The sequence below is a fragment of the Ctenocephalides felis genome, unplaced genomic scaffold (genome assembly GCF_003426905.1).
Source record: "Ctenocephalides felis isolate EL2017-DRISC unplaced genomic scaffold, ASM342690v1 CF-g0.4_SCAFFOLD_03572, whole genome shotgun sequence".
Lineage (NCBI taxonomy): Eukaryota > Metazoa > Arthropoda > Insecta > Siphonaptera > Pulicidae > Ctenocephalides > Ctenocephalides felis.
The window spans coordinates 22,620,634-22,641,986 of record NW_020539726.1 but is presented as its reverse complement, the minus strand read 5'-3'; the positions used below and the strand labels follow the sequence as shown (position 1 = coordinate 22,641,986).

At 27.8% G+C, this 21,353-nt stretch overlaps 1 protein-coding gene across 1 annotated transcript in view; it reads left to right on the top strand.

Annotated features, from left to right (window-relative positions):
• Positions 1-1,491: 1,491 nt before the first annotated feature.
• The window catches only part of LOC113387629, a 37,731-nt gene continuing 17,869 nt past the window's right edge, over positions 1,492-21,353 (top strand). The window contains exon 1 of the mRNA XM_026624983.1: positions 1,492-1,704. Coding sequence (XP_026480768.1) covers positions 1,501-1,704 — 204 coding nt within the window. The 5' untranslated portion in view covers positions 1,492-1,500. The remainder of the gene's footprint in view (positions 1,705-21,353) is intronic.

The following is a 21,353-nucleotide window of genomic DNA, read 5'->3' as shown; positions in this document are numbered from 1 at the left end:
TATAAAAAAAAGTCTGACCATAATAAGAGATTTCGAAAATTGACATATTTTAATATGTTATGATTTTTTTTATTATTCATAGTATATTTCAACAATTATAAGTACAATCTATCAGCTGAAAGTGAATGTTGAAAAAGAAAGAAAAATAAAAGGATTAAACAAATGAATAAATGATAAACAATAATTGATAATTATAGGTAAATTGTGTGAAACATTTTTCTCTGTATATAACAGAAAAAAAATATGTTGTTGGTTCCGGCAGATCACTTGGCCATTTTCTCTTTAGTCACTTTAATTTTCGGCTGACTGGACTAATTGTATTTCAGGATGAATTTTTAAGTAAAAAATATTAAAAGTAATAAATAAAATTTAGATTGTGCAACAAATTGAGTAAGGGAAATAAACAGTGTGCCAAAAGCTTTGAAAGCATAGAGTTTTGACGAAAACGCTGGTTAAATAGCTTTATATTTAACGAGAGCTTTCTACATTTATGCTTAGATAATTGAAATGATGCACTTTTATATCATTGCATTCAAATTGAATTACCATAAACTTGTAGATAGAGTTCATCGAATATTTCATTAACTGTCATTTTTGAAAATCATAACAGACATTAGGCAATGTAAATTTTATTTAAAAAAAAAAGATAATCACAGAATTAATTCATAATTGATTATACTATTGGCATTAGCACAAATGTATCATCTGCACAAATAATATATATTGCATACTTTAACTTTCCTACAGTAATAAAACGATTTCTATGATCTTCAATCCTAAAAAACTCTTTTTGTATTTTAGTGGGTGTCCTATAATCACGTGAGGTTTTTAGAGGAAAAGGGATTTTTGACAAAAAATCGCGCAATATCACATGGGCGAGGGAGGGCTATAGTAAGATATCACGTGCATTTATTTTTTTCCATTTTTTTTTTATCCTAACATATTCAAAAAAAATACAATTTTTTCTCGTAACATATTTCAATATAAAATACATGTGATGTTTGGTGGGGGAGGGAAGGTAATTTTGAATATCACCATGTATCACCAAGGGGTAGCGAGGGTCCAAAAATCCGTAAAAAGTCGATAACATGATTAATGAACGTCCCCTTATTCTCGATTAAGAAACCTCTTTTACATAAATACAAATTATATGCAAAATCAATCATTTCAATGAACAATTTTTGACTGATACACGCTAATTAATATTTATTAACAATGTTCAATGTTAATTAATATCAACCACCAATGTTTAGTGAAATTATGAAACATAGCATATTAAAATTGCAATACGGACACCCAACATATTGGTTTAAAAGAAAACATTAGTAATTTCAGAAATAAATGCTTGTTGCCTCCATCACATTTCTTTTAGATTTATTCCACTTTTATAAAAGCACCAGCTCTCACTTTAGATTTTGCGTTGATCTAATTAACATATTTTGATAAAATACATCAAGACCAGGTTTATCAACATATATTTATTCTCCACAGGCTTACAAGATGCGTTCCTCAAACTCTGTCCAGATAGCCCGCATCGTGGCCATCACCGTGGTAACTTCCAGTTTTATCCTAGGATGTTTCATCCTGGCCTCGAGCTATCTGACGGCACGCGCTTCCTGCGAGCAACTCCAGCAATTGGATGCTGTTCTCGAAAAGGAATTGATGTTGGAAGCCAGACACTTGCAGCCGGAAGCTTTGATCCAGGTCAGTGGTGTATTAACAATAGATTTTATGCGCCCATTGTCTAATGTAGATTGCAGACAAAAATCCAACACGCTAATAAAGATGATAGATGATGGATTTTAGAACACCATTCATCTTTTTCATGCCATAGAAATTTCATTCAAAACCATTTTGTTTTTATTGTTAAATTTAGAGTTTTTAGATTCCAATTTATTTAAACAAAACAATTTATTGTCAATATATCTATTTTGGCACAAGCCTTACCTGAAATAATAACGTTTCATAAGATAGGACATCACGTATCATTAGTTTCGAAACCCTTTTGTACTTCTTTAAAATAACTTTTATCAGTTTTTATTTTTCTTCCCAATATTCAACTAAGTTGTTTATCAATACCAATTTGTTTACGGAACTGATTTTTGGTCATCTATCAGAGTACAGTATCTAGTATTTTTCTTTTTGGTCAAAATTGCACGCTGTATATTTTTTTTACTATACAATCTTCACAAAACTGTCAGAACGCCCAAGGAAAACATTAGTAATTCATTCTCTAGATAAATAAAAAATCCCACTATATTTGGATAGTGGATAGATAAGTAGATACACTATTTTTAACTTCCTAAAGGAGAAGTTTATGTTTTCATAAAAAAATCCGATTCGCTAATTTTATGTTTTCTCGACGTTTCATGCCATTCTGAATCGAATGAGACCAAATTTGGAAAAAGTATGTGTGTGTTTGTATGTGTATGTAAACAGATTTTTTGCCGTAAATCGACGTTTTCTGAAAAACGGCTGGACCGATTTCAAATAATTAAAAGCCACGATCGGCCGAGACGTTTCTTTGTCATTTAGAAAAAAGTGTTAAACGTTTCGTCCACGTTTAAGCTCATACTACTGAATCGATTTTGAAAAATCGAAAACTGTTCGAAAGATATTAGTTGGGAATGATACTGATTAGTTTTAGGTGAAAATCTACCAAGTCGTTTTTTTGTAATTAACTGTTGAAAGAAAAATTAAGTCGATTTTTGGGAACTTTTTTTGGCGATATACATTATGGTCTTGAAAAAAATTGAAATTAGACGATTTACTGGGTATAACGATAGAGTACTTGGTCTTAATAAACATACTAAAGCATTAAAGTCCAACGGAAACTGGTTCAATTATAAAAATTGTTTATTTTTGAGAATTTGCTCTTACAAAATATTCCGAGTTAACGTGTTCGTTCGTTTTCATACTTTAATCACTCATAAATTAATTTATGTTTTATTGATTAAGTCGATTTTTTACACATATCGGGAAGTTCATGTAACTCGCCTCAAGGCAAAATACCAATACCAACTAGTTATACTACAAATTTTATAAGTAAATTTTTTATTGTTTAAACGTATTTACTTTTAGATAATTAAGTTTTTCATATATTTCTCGAACAGATTTCATTTTCTGTCATCTATCAGAGTACAGTATTTTGTATTTTGGCTTTTTTGTAAAAATTGAGCCCAATACATGTTTTTCTGCATAAAATTTCCAAAAAACAACCAATATAGCCAATGAAGAATTTGATATTTTATTCTAGATTATGGATTAATAAAAAATACCATTGTCTTGGTATGGATTTTTATACTAGAGATTTATCAGGTAAACGTTTTCATTTTTTTGGTTATCGTTACATTTGATTTGAGTTAATGAATTTAAATTTATTTGAAAAAAAATCTAATTTAACAATTTTAAGTTAAGATATCAGCATTGAAATCTTTTTGAACTTTTTATCTTTTACTTTACTTGGCAATTATATGATATACCAATTAATTTTCTTGCACATTAGACTTTTTTCTTTCATTAATTCATATAATTATTTAATTTCTTTGTATTAAAATTGCACCCAAAACATTCTTTTCTCTACTAAATCTTCCGAACAAAATGCGTTTGCCAATGCATAATTTGGTCATTTATTTTTCTGTATGCAGTATCTTACGACTTTATATTTAATTATTTTTTTCCTCAATGACTACTCCAATAAATTTACCGTTTTCGTGCTTTGTTCTTCATTTAAAATATAAATCAATCACAAAATAGTTTCACAGTTGCTCTCGGCAATGTTCTCATTCTCAGGCCATTTCAAGTTTCTATTTATAGATAAATTTGATTTAGGATGGTTTAAAATATCATCCTAATGCAACTATAAAATCAATTTAATATAACACTGACAATGATATATATATATATATATATATATATATATTTCAATTGTAATAATAAAATATAAATTATTATATTACATGTAATTATAAAAGTTTATGATTATCTGCAAGATCCAACACTATTATGGCCATTTACGATTAGAAAGTAATTTAAGAAATGATGCCTGACTGTGAGTTAAAACTTATACAAATATATTTTTAATATAAATTAAAGAATATAAAGATTTAACCGTAAATTAATTGATTATATAAAACAGGCAATGATGCTTTATTCTGGATACAAATTCGCTTCTATAAGAAAATAATTAGTTTAAAGTGATTTTGAATTTAGCAAGGCTTTAGAAGGGCCAATTTTTATAATTATTCTAATTTATAGGGTTCATTACCTATCATGTTATAGACTAATAAATATAATTTTTTACTCGATAATATCGACCATATACGATAGTACTTTTCAATTTTCATTGTTTCCAAACAAGAAAAGTGCATTGCACTCGTCGAGGCTTACAGCTGATATTTGGTTTCACCAACGCAAAATCATTGGAGCGAATAAAGCCAGCTTTCGTTCCGCCATAGTAGCTAAATATTTGTGAATAAAATAATAGTACAATGTTTGTATTGCTAAATATGTGCGAAAAATATCCGGCAATGACGTCGATTCTAAATCAGCTTTCTTTTGCATAACAAAAGTCAATAAATAAATGGATTTGCCTAACTTTTTAATAAACAAACAAATGGACGAGTGGTATGTTTAATGATGACTAATATGAATTATATTTACAAAGAAATTTTTAATATTAATATTAGAAATTAGAACGCATTAATTATACAGGTCCACAAATTAAAAAAGTTGTCTCTATTAAAAGTTGGCTAATATTCACCAAGGTACTTTTTACCGCAAAACACAGAAAAGTGATGCCACCACTGGGTAAACTCCATTCAAATATATACAAATAATAAACATATTATTATTCATAAATAATAAATATGTTTGTATTTTGAAAACAGATTGGGTAATAAAAATAAATTACCGCTGAACACGAATCTAAAGTCAAAATTGGGGGTCAAATCGCAAAAAATTAGAAGATTAAAACAAAAAACTACAAAATTTCAAATTTAGTACTTCTTTTGCTTAATAATTAAAATCTTATAATTTCTCTCGTTTCTTTGCCCTTTTTTATCTATTGAGTTTCAATTAAATAATCTTTTGAGTTTTTTATGTAATTCAGAGGTAGCAAAAAAGACAACTTTTTTTGTGTATCTCTGTTACAAATCAATTTTTTCAATTTTTATATGAAAATGAAATATCTCTTATTCCCATTCTTCGAAAAACAAAACAGTTTCTACGTAATAATTAATTGCAACGTTTACGGTAGATATTTCTTATTACTCAGAGTTCTCAGTAAAAATTTAAAATTATTGTAAAAAATATGACCTCAACACTGAATAAGAAATGAGAGCACATATTAGGAACATTTTTGAGATTTGTTGTTAAACAATACTTTTTTCAGTTTGCATACAGAGTAATAGATTTTCTATACAAAACTGTAATTACAATTTTGTCCACACCAGCACATGCACAACATTTATTTTTGTCATTGCCCCAAAGAAGTTTTGTCATCTCTTAATCTGATAAATAATCAAAAACAACAATCTTTATTATTACGATATAACAAATTTATATTCATATTATTACAATCTATTACCATAATTTCTTCGAGCAAAATGACTATGAAAATTTGCTCCAAGTTCACTCGACAAAAGAAATTGGCCAATAGTGTGTGAAGCGGAAGAACCTAATATAATTGTTTTCGGGAATGATTTTATCGTTCCGTTAACTAGAAAAAAAACTAAATTGTGCTCTAGAAAGCGAGGCACTTGAGCTTTTTGATAAAAAGATTTGTTATTCAGCAAACAGGGCACAATCTGGAGCCAAATTATAAAACAATTGTTGATACAATTGATGATCGCATGTGTATTGAATACAAACTTATGAAAGTTTTTAATATTCCATGACATAACTCTCATATACTTTTGATTTGAAGAATGAAGCTGATCCGTTTTTTACTTATTTTGCTAAATTAAGTGCATTTTTCCCTTAACCACGCCTCCAAGTTTTGTAATTCAAGCTCATACAAAAACTATAATTGAACAAATTTACTTTCATATATAAAATATAATTATAGTCAGTTTATTTTCAAACTTTGATCTGTAGCACATTTTATATTTTTTTGCATTCGCATATTTTGTTGTTCACACAGATAATTTCTTTCTCTTCATTCTTTGATATTATTTAATAAAAAATCTTTAGAGTTATGATTATGTTTATTACTATATCTTACTTAAGTCATAGCATCTATATTAATTTAACAAGGAAATGAAAATTCAAATTACGTAGAATATAATTATTTATTTAATGGGATAAAAACATGAAAGTAAAGTATCATATTTGCAAATAATTATAATTAGAAACTACTCAACGATAAAGTTGGTCGAAAAACTTTACTCTCAAATTAACCATTGCAATCAACAATAAAGTTATAGGGTAATAATAATTGTGGAAAATAAATAATGATTGAGTGAGAATAAAGAAATTGATTTGATTATAAACAAAAATAATTGCATATACAAGAATATGTTCAACATTATAATATTATTATCACACAATAGTGAACAAAATGGATCAAATCTAACTGGATCAGTATAAGGAAAGTAAATGTGAATATTATATTGCTGATTTTTTGTTTATTCGTAAAGAGAATAAAATCCTGCCCATCATAAAAAATTTAATATTATTTTAAAATAGAGATTTTACTTCAATGCTATAATAGTTTGAAAATCGCATATAGATTAAATATCTGAAGGATGATAATCTTTTTTCCTGAGAATACAGTCCTATCTGATATTACATGATGTCAAGGCATTCTACATCCATTCACATGAATCGCGTATTAAGTAATCTAGGTTATTATCAGCAGATAAACTAATTATTCTGAATGATGAATTGTAATACATATTTATATGTTATTGAATCTACAATGACTTGTGATAATAAATTACTATTTTAATGATAGCAACAGAAGTATACAGATCGACGAAAACATAAGTTACTTACATGAGGAGAACATTCACATTTTGCTATTTCAGAATTATTGTAATTCATTTATAAATTTCATTATATAGCACAGAAATATTAAAGTAAATAATAGACCTTTGGAATCATGAAAGTCTTTTATAAAACGTGCCACGAACCTTTTTTGAATGCATCATAATACTAAATTTATCTATCTATTAATCTTTCCTCTAATTTTTGTTTAAATTATGCTATTGTTTTAATTGTGGATTTTTTGAAAAATTTTGAATAGATTCACAACTGTCCAAATTAGGATGTTTAGCAAATATGTTGTTTTACAAAAGACATGGCATTTATAATAGCATTTGGGAGAAACGATCTAATAGTTGGCTTCCAATCAATAGATAAATTATGAATAAATTCTATTGAATATAATATAAAAACTAAAAAAAATTAAAGTAAAATAATGATGATATTAACGTTAAAAAAATGTCATATTACTCTTAGTTCCAAACAATACATTTCAGAATAAAATGGGAGGACTCATTAGGCAATAGTAGCTTAATTAAGAGATGTCACACTGAAATGCTGCTCATAAAATCGACCATAATTTTATATAACATTATTTAGTATTGAATAATATTACCATTTTGTGAAACAATATTTTATCGTATTCTCTAACAAATCATATAAATTTCACTTAATGGGTTATGCGTCATTAATTATGATTCTGAGGAGTTCGTAGAAACATATGCAGTTTCTTGCGCTGTCGCATAATATAATGATTTTCTAAACACATGTATTTGGGTCGCATCTAAAGTCTAATCTGCCAATCTAAAATAAAACTGAGTCTTGTTGTCTAATGGCCGACGAAGCCGTCAGCACAAGAGATGTTTGTTTTGTTAACTATGTCAATTTTGTGAAAGTCGTCTGATGCTCCTACATATTCTGGAGTGACTATCAGTACATACATCGCAATTGGTAGCCACAGATAAATGAGAGATTATCATGTTCATGAAATGAAGTTATTGAAGACTTTGTAAACGAGTGAATAAAAGTTTTTGTACCGGAGTGATGTATAGCAATTGCAATGCATTGCTCAACTTATAAAACGTGAAACGCCTTAAATTAGGTGCGGCGAAAAATACCGCGAATGCTATCTTCTAACTGTACATCACGGCCGTGCAAAAATGGTATTAAAATGAAATCTTCTAGATCATTTGGTTTGCTTAATTTATTTTTAAATTAACAACATCAATCTTTGGGCCAACTATCTAGAATTGTAAACTAGTTGGGAAAAATTGCAAAACGCAATTAACGCTTTTGCGCATCGGCATATTTTCATAAAGATTACCAATCACCTAGGGAGCAAAGATAAATAACATAGGTTTTTTTTAATTTACCAAGTATATTTTCCTACTTCGAACAAAATGGCATATTAAACGAGGACATACTAAAACATTGATTTTCAAGAAGTTTTTGAATAAGAGTCTCTGGGATCAGTAAATAAAGTATGATCCCAAAGGAAACTAATCACACATCCTAATAACCAACATTCGCCGAACTCAGGACAGGAAAGAAAGTTTTGCAATAAATGCAGGTCTCTCTCTTTTATCGGTGGATTCTTTAACTAGTTTCAGAAGTAATTAGATTAAAAGTTAAAAGCTGAATATTTTTTTACATGTGCCTACTCATTGTATAAGTATGTCCAAAAGTGAACAAGAATGAATAAATAATGAAAATTCTAACAAACACTTGATCATTGCAATAAAATTGATCGAAATCTCTGGTACTGACATAGGTTCAATGGTTTTAGTTGAAATAATTACAAATAACAATAAATAAGTCACCAGAAAACGTGAGTAAACCACACTCAAAATAAACGTTGGATTTGATTACTGCGAAATGACTGTGGCAATGACGGTCAACATCTGGCAGGTTGTAGCTTTCTTCATATTATACAGTTGAGGAAACGTTACTAACACTAGCCAATTTTCAAATAAGACCTCTTTCTTACCACATTTCGAAATTCACTTCACATGCTAAATACTAGATGAAAATATCAGTTTTCTTCTTAGTGTGATTTGATTTATGGTATTACATGAAATTTGTATTGAATTTTGAGCAGTTCTTAGCTTCAACATAATAAATATAATTTTTTTTTATTTTTTCATTTTATCATTTTAACCCAGTCATCTATTATATAAAAGCAACTAAATGTTTGAGAAAGAGCGATTTCTAAGTTTTTCACAAATCTTGGAATAGTAAGATTATATCAAAGCTTCACACTTTAACGCTCTTATCCAGTTTTATTGCATATATCTTATATTAATCAAGCGATGTAATAAAAGGGTATTTTTTAATGACACGTTTTACAGCGCATTATACATTATACCATGCCAATCTCCGTCAGAAGAAGCTAAATCTAAACTCTCATATAGAATGGATTGTGTCTCTCGATGACTCATACAAAGTAATAGACAATCCAGCTGTGAAATCGAAAGAAGACTACAGAACAATGGTCCGATTCTTTTGCTTAATCCACGAATAAAGGTTAATCCATTAATAATCTTAGAATCACTCTTTGACGAGTGGTTGCTCGTTAATATTATTAGAATGGAGTATGCAGTAGGTCAGCATCATTGAAGTGTTCGACCATGTATAAAGATTTATAGTGTCAGATTTCTCGTTTTTGACTCAGATTAATTTGACATAAAAATCAGATGCTAGAAGTAAATTTCTTAAAAATAATCATTCACATATACTTTTACTGTTTTTATTATTTGCACTCATTCCATCATGAACAAATTTTTGGTCGTACTTTACAAATGTCTAGATCAAATGCCAATCCATTGATTGTATGTATGATGGTATATTACTGTTTAGTTATTAGTAACAACTTACATATAATTAATAAATTCAAGCATACAATTTTTTTTTGAAAGATTTTTTGGACATATCTTTTCTCTACCTTTGAACTTAAAAACATCTTATACACAAAATATATAAAATGCACGAAATGAATAAGTAATGTTAAATATCAAAATTTGAAAATTCGCACATACATTAATTTCCTTTATGTAAAAGTATATTGTTAATTAACAAATTACTCAATTTTAATAATGCAATACCAATATTGAAAATTGAACCAAAATATTTGATGAATTTTAATTAAAATTGTGTATTATCACACCTGTAATTATGAAAACATGGCACTAATATTTTTAGTGTTTCAACATAATATTGTGACTAGATTTAACAGTAACTTATAATAGAAAAATTATGAGAGATAATTAGAAGAGCAAATTCGCTTGTCTGTATACGCTTTGCGTACATACAAAGTTTTTTAAATATTATTTTATATATTATGTATATTAGGGCGGTCCTTAATATGGACATTTTCGAATTTCCTTGCTCTCAAGTGCTCAAATAGTTCCAAATTGATAAAAAACAATTCTCTGAAAGTTTTAGCTCTTAATATTAACTTATAGATAGTGCGGAATTCAATCAAAGATCGTATGGAAATAGCATGGAAAAAATTTTGAAAATTTAAAAAAAAAATTTTTAGGTATAACTTCGCGACAAATGAAATGAATTTTCAATGAAAAAATTTTTTATTGAAAATTCGACGCCCTGCAAAATTTTTGTAAACTTTTTCATTCTATTTCCATACAGAATTTTGATTGAATTGTGCTCTATCTAAAAGACAATATTAAACTTTCAGAAAATTGTTTTTTATCAATTCGGAACCATTTGAGCCCTTAGGAGCAAAGAAATTCGAAAATGTCCATATTAAGCAAAAACTCAACTCAGCAAAATCTCACGCATTAAATACACCTAAACATGTTTTTTCCTGTAGTAGTGAATTTTAATTTATTTTCCCTGTATCATATGTCCATAACGAAAAATGATAATTACATGATACATTGTATCACCCATTCTATATGCGCATAATATCTGCCGTTCCAAGTAATTATTTTCCATGTCATTCAATATAAGTTACATAAGTCATTACATGTAAATAAAAACATTATTTTATAATAATGATCGTTTAGTGCGATACGTAATTGAAAATGTGTATTTTTCTCTTATATAATATAATTTATGTTTAGCGGATATCAGTTTTCTATTATCATCTTGTTGCTAGTTTGTGCCAATAATTATTTTTATGCAAGAGTACGTCAAATAAAAGTGGAGTGATTTAACAAAATATCATGCAGGAATAAATGTCTTCTTACGTGATGGAATTTTTTACGGAGATTTTTACGAAGAATTTTCAAGATTACCATGAAATTTTAACGTCACATTAACAATACGATGAGTAAATATACTTATTTGATCATTAATAATGATCAAATTTGACTGAAAAATATTTACGTCCGAGCCAAAAAGTCCAAAAATGAGATCACGGAATAAACAAAAGAAAATTGAATTTGGAATAACTTAACCAAACACTAGGATGAGAAATTGGAATTTCTCATCCTAGTGTTTGGTTTTTAATATATCCATATTAGCCCATTTATATTGATGTAAAGACTTATTTTAAAACAGTAACTCATTGAGAAACTTCATGAACTTCTTGTAGGCTAAGAGCAAGAAAATTAAAATGTAAAATCTGCATATCTTCACATTTCAAAGGTTTCTGAACATTTTGACATACCTTAGAAAAATGGATTTTTATATGTATGTATGTGTGTAGTATTTATGCATGTATGTTTCGACACAATTTTTCGACCACCATTTTGAAAGCACGGATCTAGCGATTTGAATGATTCAAAAAACATTCGATTCCTATTGGTGGAGAGACGTGCCGAATAGTTATGGGCAAAGGCAGGTCCAACTGTTTCAAAGATACGGGGAAAATAGTGTTAAAAATGGCAATATAGTTTTTGAGAAAATAGAGCGTCCGATCTGAGTAACTCTAAAAACATTTTCAAAAATTTCAAAATGCCATTTGGGGGTCTAAATTGATCACAGACATATGCATATCAAATTATCAGATATTTTATAGAGATTTCAATAATAAGTACAACTTTTGTTTACATTTCTACGGCATGTTCCGTACCAACCGTTATATTCCATCGCGGCGCTTACGCGCTTCTATATTTTGTCTCTGAAACAGCAACGCAGCGATCGCTTTAAAAAATAATCAAAATTTTCAAACAGTTCTCACAAAAAAATAATTAATTACGTTATGTAAAGTTTCAGCAGTTTGCCTTAAGGCACGATGCCATGAACCACTAGTTAAAAATATATTTTGTAAACTTCGGGGGTGTGTCCATTAATTACGTGAGGTTTTTAGAGAGAGGGGGGGTTTGACAAAAAATCACGAAATATCACGTGGGAGAGTGATTGGTATAGAAAGATATCACTTGTATCTATTTTTTTCTGTTTTTTTTTAATCCAAACATTTTACAAAAACATAAATTTTACAATTTTTTGTCGTAACTAAAAATACATGTAATGTTGGTAAGAGAGGTGGAGTAATTTTGAATATCACCACGTATCACCAAGGTGGGTGTCCGAAAATATTTTAAAAATCAATCACGTGATTAATGGATGCCCCTTTGGTGTATAGAGCAAAGATACCACCGCTTTTTATCAAAAGTAAATTATAGATACCAGAAGATTCCAAACTTTGGCTTTCAAATATATAATTATGAAGTAGAACTTATAATCTCCATTCTGTTGGGTAAATTTAAATAAAGTAAAATAAACTTATGTAAATATTTTGAATAAAATTTGTAAATTTTATGTATAACGAAATTTTTGGTGTTTTCACCTGTAATTCACTATCGTATAATCTCTTCGCAAACACTATATCTATTACAGTTTTTTCTTCACAATTCGATAGAGTAGTTTCGCAGTAACCTTTACGTGTCGAAATCTCGTAGCGTAATTATTTTATTTCATAATTCGATAACAAATTTGACATGCAATGGAAATGAAATTTGCCAACAGAGTTGTTGTTTGTTCCTTGGCTGATATATTGTGAAATTTACACCTCGGGAATTCCTTTGCTTTGGATTATTCATTTGTATTGGAATCTTGTTTGTCCAAAAGTTATCGGGTCTAAAAATTCCAACGAAATTTATAAGCAAACTGGGGTAAAAACATCTAAAAGTTAGCTTTTGAACTTTTGAAAATCTGTAACATAGAATAGAAATAGAATTTTAACTAATTCACCATTAGTCACCTTTGGTCATTAATCTCATTCTCTGTTTTGTCATATGTCATTGATTAAATTTATTTCTTATGTTTGAATTGAAGTAATTTGAAGTAATTGTGTTGTAACTTCATATCATTTTGCGCTTGACAATACTTCTATAGCCAATATATTGTCTGTTATAAACTCATGTTATATTTATCACAAATACAATTTAAGTTGACGAATAATATAATAATCCTATTAGACAAAAATTTACATAACTCGTTCTTATACAACGCTCAAGTTTATGCCTCTTTCGTAATAGAATTATGGTAATTTAATATCGTAGATTGATCTTGAGAGTATCTTCCGAATTTTATGTAAAATTAAATTTATACACGCCGATATTAGATTAAATAAAATCAATGCTACTTAAGAAGAATCCTTTTATTGATGATATCCTTCGATTTTATTTGTATAAAATAATTTCGCACTATTCTCCACTATAACATTTGTTTATGCAAACTGTTAATAATTCATTGAATGAAGGCAACTTCTTTCAAAGTCATAAAATTTAGCACCTTTGGATGATTCGCGAATATGTTTTTGACGATAAAAGTTATTAAAGTATTTGAGACCATTTATCCATTCATTGCTTTGTTAGAAACGTAAATTCTTTCTTTCTGCAAAGAAATATTTCTGCAAAAAAATTAAAATTGTTTCAATTATAATGACTATAATATAATACATTGTCATTTAAATGATTAAACAGTTCATTTATTTAGTTTCTTCAATCATTTTTAAATAGTTCTGAAATGTAATTATAACAAAATTGAGAAGAAATGTTAATCTTGAATTCGCTATGATTCAAAACTAATATATTATCTATATCAAACAGGTGCGCCAAAAGATAGGTGTGGTATGTAATAATATATTACGTCGAAGTTATTCGTTGAAATGTTAACAATTTGTTATGTCAGTATAACAAAAAATAATTTTCTTAGGATATTTCGAATTCTTGTATTGTAATTATTATTTCACTAGGAAATCATGCAAACGAATGGCATAGATTTCAAAAGTTAGTGAAGACTATAATTTGATGAATAAATTATGAGTTATGTAAAATAGAATAGAGCGGGGTTCAAAGGTTTGCAAGCAAAAAGATTCACCACCGATATCTCAAAATCAAGATTTTTTACAATAATATTTAAAAAAAGAGGACAAAAGATGTATAACCGGCTATTACTTTGATTCCAACGACATTGTTATACGCCTTACATAAAATTTATATTTTGCATTGGTTGAATAATGTAGCTATTGTTTCGTCACAATGATGTAAAATAAACCAGCTGACACTTTTTCGAAAACCGTAAAAAAAACTTCAAAAATTTCTACAATGATGATTTAGCTCGGAATTTTACTGAACATGGTCAGATCATTGTTGTTTGTTTGATATGTTGTATTTGTTGTGATATAATTGGTTTGATTTTCACAATATAATTGCTCAAAGTCAAATTGGAGTTTGGACCTCTGTGCCCCGTCCTGCCCTATACAAGTTTATCCTATCATTCAGGAATACAATCAATGCATCTCATTATTATCAAATCAATATTTTGATGATAATGAGATTGAGAAAAAAACTATGGATAATAAATTCATGTTCAAGAAAGCTATCACAACTACTGTAAAAGATGATAACTCATATTGTTCAAATTTCAAGTTAATTTCTAATTTTATAATATCAAAGAATTTGAGCTTAATTGATAATAATAATATAATATTTCATATCAATTTGTTTATTTATCATTTCAATAATTCTTTAGAAAATAAGGAAATTATATTAAGATTTCCACTATGATGTTAAGTTTTTTTTGAAAAGTAATGTAGTCGTTTAACGTTAAATCGAATTCGCCGAATTAGAAATGAAACTTTAGGCAGTCTTTGTTTTGAACTGCAATCAGAAATATTATCACAATTAGCATTTTGTCAGTTGTTGTGAAGCAACTCCTAATAATAATCTAAAATTATCATTAGGCAGTCCTGTGATGGTTCTCCATTCTCTTTCTGATGAGATTATTACTAGTAATAATTTCTTACTAGTTGTTGTGATATATATTGCATCAATGCTCTGAAAGATTAGTCTCACTTAAAGTCTATTCAGATCTATATTTTTAGTAAAAGCCTGAAATTGCAAGTCTAAAGCTTTTAGACAAATATTTATGGGAAATTCGATTCTATTATTTCCAGACATAAATAAACGATCCTATCCAATTGTCACTTAATATTTTAACTAATTTCGTGCCATGTAATTACGTTTAGTATAAATAGATTTCAGTAATAACAAATGAGTGAATGATACACGGTTGAATATAATGACAATACATTGTTTAAATTACCATATAACGTTATCACGAGTACGTGTTTCCGAATAATAAGTAAAACATAATAGTTTACGCGCTTTCTAGTTGTTTGTTCTTATAGAGAATAAGAAAGCTTTTATTGTAAACATGAGTGGAGGTTGGTATTATCCATTAGTGGTTCGTAAATTCATGAAGAAATCAACACTACAATACATTAATACCCCTGACTCTTGGTAAAGCAAAATAGAGCTATATAGAATTTTTTATAATATCATAAAAAATTGAAGGTGAATGAAACCGAATTAAAATAACAAAGTCATAGATTCTCTCCATCTTCATTATTGTATAAATTAAAATTCATTTTGCACATAACTAATATTTTTACCTAATCACAAAATGAAATTATAGCATACATTATATTCAGATTTGTAATTGTTACTAGCATCCGGCTGGGTACAGTTTGTACAAAACCTGATATTTATTTGCATACTGAATAACAATTTTAGTATACCGAGATAAAAAAATTTAAATACAAAACAATCTGAATGAATAAAAAGAATGAAAAGAATATCAATACCATATGATGCGATCCATGACGGTAAATGAACATAGAAATGGAGGTAAACACAGGTATTGCATATCATAACCTAAACTATGTTATAAATTCAGAATGTTAATACTAAAAGTACATATTAAAGCTTAATAACAGTTCTCATAACAAAAACAGAAAGAACAGGTTATTTACAGTCATATCAAACGAGTGATAATATATATGATTGAGCAGCAATCTACGTACTAGAAAATAACTGATATTGCATCAGGTCAAAATCAGGAAAAATTACCATATATAAGCATATATATGTGTATGTGTATGTGTAGAAAAACACAAATTAGTTCGTTACAATAGTCGCATATAGAAAGCAAATTGACACATTCATGTTAAATGTTCTGACCAAAACATGAGTCTCCTCGTGACCAAAATGAATACATATGCAATTACCCATTTTGCTAAAATTGTCCACCATTTCCATTAAAGTAGAGTATATCTTAGTACGTAATTAAATGATTTTTTTTGCATATATTATTAAATTGATCTACTAATTTACGCACATCATACTTAAATCCATCTTAGACATTTTTAACAGTTTGGTTTTATTTACATGTAAATGCTAATACGACTTGAAGGCAATACGCACTTTTGTAGAACGAGAATAGATTGCCTCACATATATATTTCCAGGAGAATGAAACATTTCATAAAATGATAGAAAATCTTATAAAACAATCTCTAGACATACAAAACTGAGATACCTAGGCTTGCAAAACAATTCTTAATAGGAACTTCTTACCCTTCAATGGGAGAAACGATGGCTTTTTTTAATAGAGCCAAGTTGTCGAAATTTACCAAAACACCCAATTTACTTTGGAGTTTGAAGTGAATTATTGTCAAAAATAGATAAAGTAGAGATACAGCAAAACTTTTATATAAGACTCAAAATCTGAATGTCCATCCTATAGATATAAGAACTCATTACTCAATTTAAAATGATTTGATACAGATTTAATTCTAAAAGTAGAATAATATCAAATAAATGAATGTCAATAATTAAAAATTAGAATAGGTAATAGCACAACTTTTATATATCATTTAAGAAAGAAAATACTAAATGTCTAAACTTCCTAATAGATATACTCATTTCTCAATTTAAAATTAATTATTAATTAATACTGATGATCAAAAAGAAATAATATTGAATCTTTTAGAATAAAACTCTTATAAAAGGTGATCAATCTCTCACTTGACTATAAAAAACTACCAGATGAGTTTTTTTCTGCGCAAACTTGATGTACCTATACTAAAAAACCAGTTTATGACACATCCAAAAAAAGGAAAATTAATTAATCCCAATTTCAAATGATTGGTAATAAGACTGTTGTGATACGAACTAGTTCCTCATAAATTAAAATATATGTAGATAATAAGGTCAGTAATAAAAAAAACCTCAAATTGACAAAGTCGTGTAAATTTTTTTGTATATTGAATTATAAATATTTATTTTGCGCACAGACTTGTGAAATTTAACAAAAATGAAGTAAATATTAGAACTTTATATGAAAAATAGAAACAAAAATGTGTGCTTCTATTACAAGCATTAATGAAATTGAATAAAAAAGTTGTTATCGGATAGTCAATAATGAAAATAGATCAATGGACGAATATGTAAAATTAAATTTCAAATTGCAGAACGTGTAAGCAGGTAAATAGTAATATTAATTACTAACATATTTTAAATGTTCATTTTTTTATCACACCAAAAAATTATATGTTAAATTTATACACAAATTAAATTTAAAATTTGAATTCAAGGAGCAAATTAAAAAATATATCCATTCACTTATAGGTAGCTTTTAGTGAGTTACAAATTATTAGTAGTTGATTGAATTTTATATTAGTTTAATATGCTTCGATAAAAACTGAAAAATCACGATTAGGTGTTACATAACTTGCGAGGTAAATGAATTAAGCATTAATTAATACATAGTTAAATAATTTTACATATATTATTTACATCATAGTGTTAACCAAAACATATTTTGCAAACAGATTAAGCATATTTTATTTTTCAAATATATTAATGTGATTTGTTTATAGATTAATATTATTAATGTGATTTGTTTATAGATTAATATAATAATTGCGAGAATTTTATTTTGAGGCGTCAAATATTATTCAAACGCAAATAAAATTTTGTTGATTTGAATATTTCGCAAGCAAATTATATATTGATATGAATGTAAACATGTGATGTTAATTTATATACGTAAGAACCAATAGTAATGATCGTTCTAGTCGACCTTCAATTTGTTTTGTGTATTCAGAAAAACTACTTATATTTATTTATTCTTTAGCAATTAACGCTTTCTTAGAATGAAGAATTACTTCCAGTACACAACATTTTCACGGTTATACAAAGAAAATCTCATGCGATTAACTGAAAAACAATTAAATTTAAGTTTATTGTTGATTTCACATATAATTAAATCAGAAAAATCATGTGAACTCAGTTGTTGTTACTTTCCATTACTTTCACTTCAAAATAATACTCTGATCAGATAGATGTTGAGTTTTCTATTGCACAAATATTTTTTAACATAAAAACGGTTTTAATGAGTTTATAATAGCTCGTAGATCAACAAAAAATGTAGAACGTTGGTAAATACGGTAGCTCAATCTTGACTTTATAGTCGGCGATTAAATTTGCTTTATGTAATATTTCATAATCTCGAATTTAATCTGATTATTAGTTGATTTTTTAATTAAATTTACTTTTTCGATGGTGAAACTAGAACTTTGCATTGTATGAAAAATGTTATTTGTTAAACATTTTCAATACTTTAAAACTGTGCACGATAATTTAAGTAGCTTATGCTCAATATTGGTCTTTCCAATAAGAAGAACATTTTTTTAGGATCATCGATATATACTTTACAGAAGGACTTATTTTTAATAATTTTTTTCACTAAAAGATTTAGTGATAAATGAATTGTATGCATAACATTATTATAGGTGACGACATTAGCTCAATATAATTTCAAAGTTTACGTTTTTCATAAATTTAACATATCAAGATGTAATTAAGCCTTAATTAAAATTTGAAAAAAATCAAAACATGATGTTATAAAATGATACAAATATTTGACATTAAAATCTCTCGCGACCCCAGAGATGTCCTATGCGACCCCATTTGGGGTTGCAACTCATAGCTTGAGAAGCCCTGAATTAAGGAAATGAAATAGATTAAAATTGATATTCATTATACAAGAGTAATTAATATTAGTATTTACCAGCCCACATGTTTTACAGATTGAAATTTAATTTTGCATTTTGGCCCATTGATCTATTTTTACATTATTGACAATTCAATCTCAAGTCTCTTATTGAATATTATCACTTGTTTGTAATGGTAGCACACATGTCCGCAATTTTTTCAAATGAAATTCTAATATTTACTTCTTGAATTTGTTAAATTTCACAACTCAGTGAGCAAAATAAATAATTGTAACTAACACAAAGTACAACAGTCTTGTAACAGTCATTTGGAATAAGAAATTTTCCTTTGATTTTGGATTTGATTTTTCCTTTTTGAATGCTCTTTAGTAAACATACATCAACTTTGAATCAGCATTAGAAGATGGAAATAGATAAATTTAATTTTGCTATTGGTCCATGCATCTATTTCCAATATAAACAATTGGACCAAAACATTCTTATTCAATTTTATAAATTCTTTGCAATAATATATGCTATAATTTCGGACACACAATATGCTATAATTTTTTAAATTCCCGAAGGGTAAGGGAAGGGAGCTGAACTGATTTGAATGATTCAAAAAACGTTCAATTTATAATGGTGGGTAGAAGTAAAGACTAGTTTTTGGTAGAGACATGTCCAGCCATTTCGAAGAGACGGAGCTAAATGTGCAAATAATGGCAGTTTTAGAGAAATAAGCATCCGATTCGAATGATTTGAAGAACTTTTTGCTTATGTTGATGAAACAATTGTTTTTGGGAAAAGAAATGTTTTTATTTTAATTTCCAAACAATTTTTTTTTAATATCGAAATTAATTCGGATTTTAAAATTTTTATTTGATACGGGAAGTTCCATCAATTTGCTTCAAGGCACGATGCCTTACACTACTAGTTTTGAATAAAATTCTAATATTTCATAGATTTGTTGAATTTCACAAGTGTGCAAAATAAATATTTATAACTAATTCAAAGCACATGGATTGGAATCATTTGATTTTCCTTGATAGTAGTTTAGTATACGCACATTAACTTTGAATTAGAAAATAAAAGATGCAAATAGATGAAATGAAGATTGTTTCAATTTTGTTGTGGATACTGAATAATTTTTCTTTAAGAAGATTGTAAATGATCAATATTACTATTATTGAAATACAGGTGTTATATGTGATATAAGGTATAAGACGATTTGTTTCCATGCAAATCAAATTGTAATTCCTTGGATGTGCAATAAATTGCACCATGAAACTTACTACTGTGATTCGATTTCAATTGAATACCATGAACTATGTATACACATATGTTAATCATCGTTAAATCGTTTTCCAATTAAGCGCAATATAGCAACACAACAAATTTCCAATGCATTTGATTTTCTCCGACCCAGTTTTGCGAATATGAAATGGAATATAAATGTCTACGACGGCATGACGAAGACGCCGGTTTCTTGGAATTATTATATTGCGAAGTAATGCTTAGAAAACGTGCGGCACGCGGTGAGCAGCTTTTTTGTTCGAAATTCTAAATCTCACTTATTATGGTTTTTCCACAATTTATGGCAAGTTCCTAACTTTATATGTAAATAAATCTACATGTGATATTTTTACATTAAACTTCTATGTTTTTTACGATACCATATGATCGTATGCAAGTATATGAACCTATGTTTATATCATGACTATGATATTTAAATTAATTTGCTTATAGTATAATATTAAGAATTTGTTGGCAGTTTATTTTTCGTCCATTAGTTCGATATTCGCTGCCATTTTTCTCACAAACTAATTAATTTTGTTAGAATCTATTGAATCAAATCATTGTGCTGTTCTTATTAGATCTCTACTGGGCTCTCTTTGAATTTCTTACCGAATACTTACTGTGGTATCTTATTAGGTTCTTGTGTGATTTTTATGGGATTCTCGGATTAGATAAAAAAGACAGTTGTTCGGTATTGGACTCTTGTTAGAATCCGGCTGGATTTTTACTGACTCTTATTACCTTTTAACTTCATTATTACTCAAGTCTAAAATAATACAGCATTATAATATAATACAACAATCTTCTAAATCGATATGGATTTGTTG